The 9788-nt window shown below is 32.2% G+C and overlaps 1 protein-coding gene across 2 annotated transcripts; it reads left to right on the top strand.

Moving 5' to 3' along the window:
- The first annotated feature begins 5415 nt into the window (after positions 1–5415).
- Positions 5416–8670, top strand: LOC119639905 (mesencephalic astrocyte-derived neurotrophic factor homolog). 2 transcript variants are annotated; one of them, XM_038037613.1, is made up of 5 exons: positions 5416–5626; positions 5695–5811; positions 5888–6012; positions 6082–6223; positions 8075–8670. In XM_038037613.1, exons 2-5 carry the CDS (start codon positions 5718–5720, stop codon positions 8239–8241), a joined length of 528 nt encoding a protein of 175 aa, XP_037893541.1. In that variant the 5' UTR covers positions 5416–5626; positions 5695–5717; the 3' UTR covers positions 8242–8670. The 2 variants fall into 2 exon arrangements, with proteins under 2 accessions (XP_037893541.1, XP_037893540.1); XM_038037612.1 differs by having other exon boundaries at positions 5416–5567.
- The last annotated feature ends 1118 nt before the right edge of the window (positions 8671–9788 follow it).

The following is a 9788-nucleotide window of genomic DNA, read 5'->3' on the forward strand; positions in this document are numbered from 1 at the left end:
TTTTTTTTGTTTTTTTTTTTCAATAAAAATTTCTTGAAAATTTTCCCAAATTAAACACAAATCTGATGTACTGAATATAACTTTAAATATTCGCGTTAAAAATAGGAAGCAATATTTTCACTTGCATGAATTGCTCTCATGCACGTTAACTGTATATATATATAATAATCTATAAATTAGAAGGTAGGTAGAAGAAGCTTTCATTCATAAGTGTTCTTTTTTTAAATAATTTTGTGCCGTTTATGGTGGTTTTTGTTTGGGTTTCTTCGCCTATATATCGAAACGTTGCCAAGTGCAGTTGACGGTTGTTGTTGATGTTGCGTTAAGAGAATATTTTTGAGAAAGTTTTGAAACAAAAACGAAATATATATATACCGTCGATAATGATTGCTTCTTTAAATGCTAACTAATACTGATGTTGGAAAATCTTTTCAAAAATATTTCTTTCATAAACATTTCGAAATTTATCTAAAATTATAAAAATTCCAAAAAAAAAAAACATTTAAAATAATTAAACCATTAACTTGTATAAACAAATTTGTAAAACAATCGAGAGGTACGAACAAAAAAAAAAAGCCCACAACAACCTAACGCGAGCAATATTTACCGAAGACTGAAATGAGATTTAGAAAAAGCCTCGGTACCCTTTACAATTACGTTTCTCTTCAATATTCTTTCTCTTTCTTTCTTTCCTTTAATGATTAAGAGAATCATTTAACTTTATCTCACCTTTTATTGTTTTTTGCGCTTGTTTTTAGATCTTTTGATAAGACTACTTAAATCAAGTAGTTCCGTAAATTTTTCTTGTTGTTTCATTTTTTGTTTTTTTTTTTTTTTTGGGAAATTTTATGGCATGCAAAATCCGGATTATATATGTAGATGTACAAATAGATCTCTATTTGATTAGATTTATTAAAAATGCATTTGCAAAACATGTAAGAACATTGTAGTCGGGCAAGGACGAACATTCAATACCCGACAATACATTGCCTAGCACAATTTTTATTTTTATTATAGAGCATAAAAATTATACCTATCTATGGGCCAAAACTCTTTATATAGTACAAGCTTAATTTGATTGTCGAGCATGTTGTTATTTTGAGAGGTTTTGTTAAGGGATAAAAAAAGCAACAATGTCTGTGAAAACCTTACATAGGGCAAGATCCAAAAATAGTCGTAGATGATCCAAATTTTGTGGAGTGCATTTTTATACGAAATCAGTATTATGGGCTAATTTTCATCGCCACTTATTAAAACTTGAAAACTTTTCTGCTCTACGAAGGATGAATTTTTGTAAAAATCCATGTTAGGTTAGAATCAAGAATATAGGTCGAAATAGTCCAAATTTGCTGCACTTAATTTTTTTATGTTAAATCACTATTACGATATAAATTTCGTCATGAAGCATTGAAAATTATACCTTCTTGTCGTATGAACTTCGGTTTCAGTCTATATGATAATGGGTTCAAAAATAGCCAAGACGGTGAAACTTTCAACATTTCTTTCCATGTAACGACTTTTTAGAATACGGCATTATATGGTGAGTGGACGAAAAATTGGACCGATCCAAAACAATTCCAACAGTGTTTGTCTTTAGGTGAAATCACGATCATGCAGCAAATTTCATCAAAATATCTAAAATTTTGCGATCTATAAATACATGCACTAACGACAGACGGTCTGACGGACGCAACGTTTCATCGTCATCATTTTCAAAATTGATCAAATTATTTCCTGAATCGATGGTAAAAGATGAGCCTACCCTTACGTGTTACGTACGTCTTCACAAGCTTAATATACCTTGTACCACAAGTGATGTAGGGTATAAAAATGTAGGTCTGATCAGCGACATAATTAGGCGTTGCGAAAAAACGGATCATTGAATCCCTTAACCTTAATTTCCATAAATGTTAAAAGGAACTTTTAACAGGGACAGATTTTAATATGAAAACCAAAATGTCAATTAAAAGAACGATAAAAGTCGAAGATAGTTGGAGAGCTGCACCCTATCAAACTCTTAACTATCAATAACATATCGTGACGGCAATGGGGAGTAACTGCGGCAAGATTAACCCTCGTTCCGTTAGTAATATATCAATCGTTGCAAGCATTTTACACACAATGTCAAAGAAAAATATTAGTAAGATTGGTTAAAATAGATCTTCAGGTACTACAAAGTACGCGATATATTTATATCCAGACTATACATAAGTATATAAGCATATGCATGCCACTTAAGATGTTTTGAGGAAGTTTCATACACCGCCATGTTTTATGCCAAGGGCGAGCACTATTGAAAATGGTTTAAATCGGACAACTTTTCCGATTACTTCCAATAAAATACCTTGTTTTGATAAATCGTGATTTTACTAAGCGTAGGACGACATAGCGCATCTGATGGTGGGCTGTGTCCCTCTATAGTGTTTTCACTTGTTTTCACATAAAATATTACAATGCGGACTAATGTTTCACTTATTAAACAAGTCAAGATTTAATTTTCAAATTTTTACCGATATATCAGTTTTCATCTGATAAGTTTGCGATGTTGTTATTACGGCAAGGTATTCTAATATAAAGCAAACCAAAAAGTTGATTGTGCCAACTGATAACTGTAAACACCATTTTACAAGGACTTCTAACAGTTTCGTATTATAAGGTCGACTGATAGTAAAAATCGAACATTTTTAAGAAAGGTTTCTATCTTTATCTAAAATATGTCAAGGCGCAGTTGCACGAAAAGTTTTCAAAAATGTTGGATCTGTTAGCTAAACATGAAAATATATAATGAGAAAAACATAATTCAGATCATATTCTGAATCGATTGATATAATAAAATTTGAGCCTTTATCCAGTCGTTCACGGCATTGGATACATGGTAGTCAACCCACAGTGACCACCAATAGGAGTGATACCAAACAACAAAGATCATTACCGACAACGATCTGGAACTCAAGTATAGCTAGGTTGCGCAGTCAACGAGAGCAGAAATCACACAAATTTCGAAATAATACCGGCCAATATGCTAGTGAGGAATTTAAATTTTTTGTTGTAGCGCTTCCTTTATTGCTGTCGTTGTAGCTTTGTCATTGTAGTAGCTTTGTCGTCGTAGTATCTTTGTCCTCGTTGTCCTCGTTGTTATTGTTGCCCTCGTTGTTGTGTGCCTTGTCCTTGTTGTCGTCTTCGTCGTTGTTGCAGCATTTACGTAGTTGTTGTTGCAATTTCGTAGCATTTTCGTTGCTGTGGTCGTTGTAGTTTTGTCGTTGTTGTAGCATTTTCATTGTCTTCGTTTTTGTAGCTTTGTCATTGTTGCCCTCGTTGTTGCTAAGCTGTAGATAATAACATAAGAGAGTAATCAGTTGGGAAGTTTTCCGCAGGTTACTAATAAGGTTTTCGTGTTCCTAGGAAAGATACTATGTTATTTTTACAGACAAATACAAAAAGGCCATAGACGTCCTCTCAAGGCAATCATGTCTCGGTATAGAGAAGAAGATTGGCAAAACGACTTATTCGAAAAAGATTTAAATCACTGTGAACCTCGCAAGTAGGCTAGGTGAAGCGATTACAAGCTTTAGTTTATGTAAATCGTACAAAGCGGGTAATGCTACCTAGCAATAAAAATAAAAATTCAATTCTTGCCATCTCACCGTTTTACAACGCTTACACGGCAATTACGCTTGTATCACAATCTTTCATTCAATACTTCATTGCAACGCTTGCAGACATTTCATATGGTGGTATAGATTTTTACCTATTAAACGTATTTTTTTAAGGAAAAATAAGTAAAAACACCATAGCGGACCGCGGATCGCCATTAAATATCCCGCATCTTGCTGCATTTCTTCATATAGCAACCTCACGAAATAAGATATTATACGAGTATTGGTCAAAAAAGCGGTACGACCCAAAAACATTTTCAATAGCGTTCGACTAGGAGTCAAAACATATCAGTGTGCCAAATTTCATCAAAATATGTGTAAAGTTGATATCTGTAGGTTGAACACAAGATAATACACAGACAGAGAAGCCTAGATCGATTGAGAAAGTGATTCTGAATCGATCGATATTATAAGAGGTGAGTCTATCTCAAGTCATTCTGTGTATTGTATACATAAGCATAAACCCTTGTGGTACAAGTGGTGCACCGTACAAAAATTCGGTTCTTATTTACCATAAAGCACCAGCTTTCTATTAAAACGTGCTGTTAGTATTTTACTGATTAATTGAGGATTGAGGCAAAAAATTAACTAAAACTTGTCGTAAGTTAGTACTTACTCTCTTGCTCTTGCTGACGTCCCTATTATCCGTACAAAATTTCCAGCTATTTTCTTTAACATGTTTGAGGGCTGAGTAGACAAAGGGCCTCGTCTAGCAACTCAATGATCGTGGGCTCAAATCTCAAGTGCGATAGAGTTTTCAATAAGGCCGGCAATTTTCGATGCTAGTGCTTTAAGACTTTAGTCTTAGAATTTATTTTTCTGCCTGAATAATAATAATAATAACAAATAAGAACCTAATTATAGTAGATGTTGAATCCTTACATAGAGCAGGACACAAAAATAGGCGTAGATGATGCAAATTTTGTAGAGCTCATTTTTGTATGAAATTACGATAATATTATGGGCCAATTTTCAACATCACGTATTAAAACTTGGACTTTTCTGCTCTACAAATTATCAACTTTTGTGAAAATTCTTATTAGGATAGAATTTAAAATATAGGCTGGGATGGTCCAAATTTACTACAGTTAATTTTTCATCTTAAATTACTATCATGATATAATTTTAAATTATATCAGTTTCATCATGAAGCATTAAAAATTGTACTTTTTCGGTATAAGCTTCAGTTTTCGTTATATGAGAGGAAGCTCAAAAATTTCCACAGCCGGTCCAAACTTTTCATACCAATTTAGAATGCCGAAATGCTGCTACTTAACAATTTTTGCAATTTTTACAATTTTTTCTATATAACGACTTTTCAGAATACGGCGTTATATGGGAAGTTGTCGAAAAAGTCGACCGATTCGAACCATTTTCAATAACGCTCGTCCTTAGGGCAAAGTAGGCCTATATACCAAATTTCATCAAAATATCTCAAAAATTGTGACCTGTAACTTCCCCACGAATTTACATGAACAGACATCAGACGGACAGACAGGCTTAGATCAAGTCAAATTACGATTCTGAATCGATCGGTATAATAAGAGATAGACATATTATGAGGCCTTCTGTATGTTACACATGTCTGCGCTAATTTAATATACTCTGTACCAGAAGTGATGTAGAGTTTAAAAAACCAGTCCACTCATAAACTTACTAAAAATCCCTTACAAACATTACGAGATTATCCCTTTAAATGTATTATTTAAACTAGGGGTAATCCTACTCTACAAATGTGCTTTAAATATTTTCTATCCGGCAACTCTGCAGATATCCCGGCATATAAAAAAGTGTCTTGGAAAAGATAGAAATTGCTGTAAAATATTTTTGGAATTCACTAGAAAATTATAAAGTATTTACTAACAAAAAGCTACGCAAGTGTTCATTATACAAATAAACAAAACTACAAAAGTGAGTTAACTTTTCATTTAACTCTATCGTCATATAGTGGGGCGGATATTTATGTCTTTGTAATAATTCCTAACTTTAAACTATCTTAACATTTTAAATAATTTATATTTTTCATATCGTTTAATAGAGAAAGGGAGGAAGAGAGAGATTATGATGGAAACACAAATTTTGTATATTTCTTTGGCGGTATTCTTGGCCATATTCACTCCTACCTCGCTGGCCCTTAAAGAAGAAGATTGCGAAGGTACGTACATTTTAAATTCTTTACACGTATGTTGCTTTAATTTTCAGTATTCCGTATCATATTTTTTATTTTGTAGTTTGCATTAAGACTGTCAGGCGTTTTGCTGAAACATTAACTGATGAATTGAAAAAGGATCACAAGTTAATTGAAGCCGAATTTAAAAAATTCTGCAAAGAACAAAAAAATAAAGAGCAGAGATTTGTAAGTGTGCTTGTGTGAGTGTATGAAAAGTATGACGTGGTAAATTAACATACGTTGTTATTTATTCAGTGTTTCTATTTGGGCGGCTTAGAAGATTCGGCTACGGGTATTTTGAATGAATTGAGTAGACCTTTAAGTTGGTCGATGCCGGCCGATAAAGTTTGTGAAAAATTGAAAAAGAAAGATGCTCAGATATGTAGTTTACGCTATGGTAAGTATTAAAGATATAAATTAAAATAAAAAAATTTTCGTTTACAATTCTTTTGAACCACTGCCGAGAAATCTTTTGAGAAGGATGAAATGTGCTTGATAGATATCAATATAAAATATAGAAGAAAAGGATACGTGTTTGCTTATGTATTTATATCTATGGAAACCAAACTTCCTAGTTCATGACTTACAGCAAGAGTGGACAACTTGTTTCGTCGCTGTGCCAATTTTAATTTTCATGTCACCGCGAGGACCAACATTATTGAAAATGCGGAATTTCGCATCAATTACCCTTCTTTTTAAATCGATCATTTTATCGTCTAATAAACGAAAAAAAAACCACCACTTTTGATAACTGCGCAGCTGAGCCAGTAGTGAAGTCAGATACTGAATCCATTTGTAACTCTGCTATTTTCGAGGAAATTGAATTATTTGTATTATTTAAATGAAGCGGGTCGGCTGTTGCCCATCCCTGGTGCAAAGTACGCTTTTACGAGTCTTACAATGGTCGTGTGACTCTTCTTTAATACTGCGCCTGTTTTTTGCGAATCCACTTTGGAAATTCGGCAAATCCAAAGACAAAAGCTAGCTAACAGCATTACAAACTTGTGCAAAATGTGAAAATGATGACTAAGCAGAAAGACATTTAAAATTGTTTGCCGGCCTCGCTTTCGTTTTTGGTAAAAAGATTGTGTAATAACACATATAACAAGAGAAATACAAGACTCATATACGATCTTTTCTACTTAACTTTAGCTTATGTCAAAAAAGGAGGTTTTCGATAATTTAGATAATTATAATAATGCACCTATGAATACATATGTATATGCACGCTTTTGTAATGGGAAAAATAACTGAATGGCATTGATATAGGATACGATATACAAAATATATAGGACACTGAGAATGTAGTTCGATGAAAAAAATAAAAAGACTAGTCCCTCAGAGGAGTCAATCGTTTAAATTTTTTGAAAAAATTATTTTTTTTTACCTTAACTATATACACCGTAATGCGTCCATCCATCCTTGCCAGGTTTCCTCACATATTTATATATATATATATATGTATTTGTATATATTTGTATGTATATTTTAGCAAGATATTTTATTACAACCTAAGGCGACGAGTATATGAGTATAGCGCAAAATAGATCGACACAGTTACACTAATTAACACGTGGACGCTATAGCGTTCATTTTCGTTTTACACTACAATATCCAAAGCCCAAATTCTAGAAATCCTAAATGATAGAGAGTAAGCAAATCAAAAACATCAACCATAACGTTAAATGGTCCATTTTGAGGGAGTCAACTTGCCGTGTCGTGAAGTTTGATTAATCAAATGAAGCCATGCCATGAAGGATGCTAAGTCCATTAATTAATGCAATTGCGCCAAAAAAATGGGCATAATCTACCAAAAATCATGATATTGTGAGTTTTTACTATAAAGGAATTTGACTGCATATAGCAAAAGTCGCTCGCCTAAAATATCGTATCTGCCCCGTTGTTACCAGCAGACATTATTCCTACCAATTAATACAGTTTCCAATAGATAAAGCATTACTTGTTGAAACAATGCTTCCAAAATACTGATCCCTTTAGGGATAGTCTTAGAAAAAGACGACATTTTTCAAGAAGGAAGTCGACTAAAGCCTGAAAGAATGGGAAAGGTCATAGTTTACGATGGATAATACTTTGAACTAAGTACGTTGTATCATTTTCTCTAAACGAAGGTTGAAAGTTATAAAAAAAAAACACTCAAAACTTATTTATACACTATACTCTGGAAAGAATTTTTTTTAATATTCTAAGACATCTGTTTATTTACATATATATACCTTTTTATTTTCAGAAAAGCAAATCGATGTAAATTCTGTGGACCTTAAAAAGTTAAAAGTTCGTGATTTAAAGAAAATCCTTAACGATTGGGATGAGAATTGTGAGGGTTGTATTGAAAAAACGGACTTCATCAAAAGAATAGAGGAATTGAAACCTAAATATGTTCACAGCGAATTATAAGTTGACTTGCAAGGGGAACACATTTCTAAAGACTAATCTCTATTTGCGTTGCACATTATGTGTAAAACTATAGTTTTTTTTTTTTTTTTCTTTTAACACACACAGTAAAAATATGTACCACCAGGAAAAACAATTTTCGATGTTTGATAAAACAGTTTTCGTTTTTTTTTTTTTTTGTTAACACAAAAAGTTTATTTAATTCACAAAAAAAAAAACAAAATATGTCTAATATTTTCTTACTAATAAAAAAAAGAAGGAAAAAGACAATTGTGTACGTATATTAAAACTGTTACTTATTAAACTAACATTGATTTGCAAATTAAATTCAATTAGATTTTTTTAGTTAGAAGAAATATCTCTGTGCAATTAACTTAAAATTATTTTCATTAAAAAAAAAAAGATTTTAATAAATTATTTCTATAAAAATTACGTCACTTGTTTTGTTCTTATTCGGTTTAGCGTCTATACGGCTGCTAGTTGTAACGTCCGCTTTCATTTTCCTGAATTCACTGTAGACCACACACCAGCAATAGGTTAAAGTCGCCGAAATTTAAACAAAAAAAAAAAAAAAAATTACAGATCGCATTTAGGGTAAAGAATGATACTTGTAGATACATAATTTCCAAATTCTACGATTCTTTCTGTCCATAAAGTAATCCCTAAAAGTCGAATGATGGTATTGTCTTGACCTAAAAAAAGCTGTTACCTTATTATCAAGAATTGCTTGAATATTAAATTGCGGAAGATGAAATTATATATATATATATATTTTTTTTTTAAATATTTTCTTTTTTAAATATCTTCATTTTTTTTAGTTTTTCGAAATTTTAGATTTAAGAATGATAAGAAAACGAAAAAAGAAATTTGTATTCCAGTCCAAAGCCATCATTCCAGCATGTCGATATATACTTGGTTTGATCAAAAACAAACGAGGATTTTGGCGGGATCCCACTGTTGTCCTCCTTCCTTTTCCTGTGTATTTCCCATTAAAGTTACAAAAAATATAAATACACAAATTCTCTTTTTTTTATATCCATTTTATTTAAATTAATTTCTTGCTAAGTTCACTTAACCTAACATTTAGCTTAGCGTTAAAAATTCACTTTCAAATAATTGCTTACTTTCAGCAATACTTAATTTGAGGAGAATTTTCGTTATTCTTTCGGCAACAAGTTTCTTACTCTTCTTCGTTCGCTTGGCTTGCACAGCTTATAATATTTATTATTACTATTATAAATTTCGCCAACTACTAAGTAAAGTCTAGGACTAAAAGCCTTAAAGGCACTAACATCTAAGGCTTTCGGCTCTATTTTTAATACCACACTTGAGATTTGAACCCACGAACATTGAAGTTGCTAGTCGAGACTCTTGCCTACTCGGCCGCTCATGCTGATATGTAATAATAATAAATAACTTTCGGCGTACCAACTAATTATAGATATGTCGCCCTCATATATATTGTTAAATCGATATGATAAAAAATGATTTTATTGCAATTGAAAGTTCAGCTGTATCAGCAGCAATAACTAAAAGAGTCCAAATTCATT

This window comes from Glossina fuscipes, unplaced genomic scaffold (genome assembly GCF_014805625.2).
Source record: "Glossina fuscipes isolate IAEA_lab_2018 unplaced genomic scaffold, Yale_Gfus_2 114, whole genome shotgun sequence".
Taxonomy (NCBI): domain Eukaryota; kingdom Metazoa; phylum Arthropoda; class Insecta; order Diptera; family Glossinidae; genus Glossina; species Glossina fuscipes.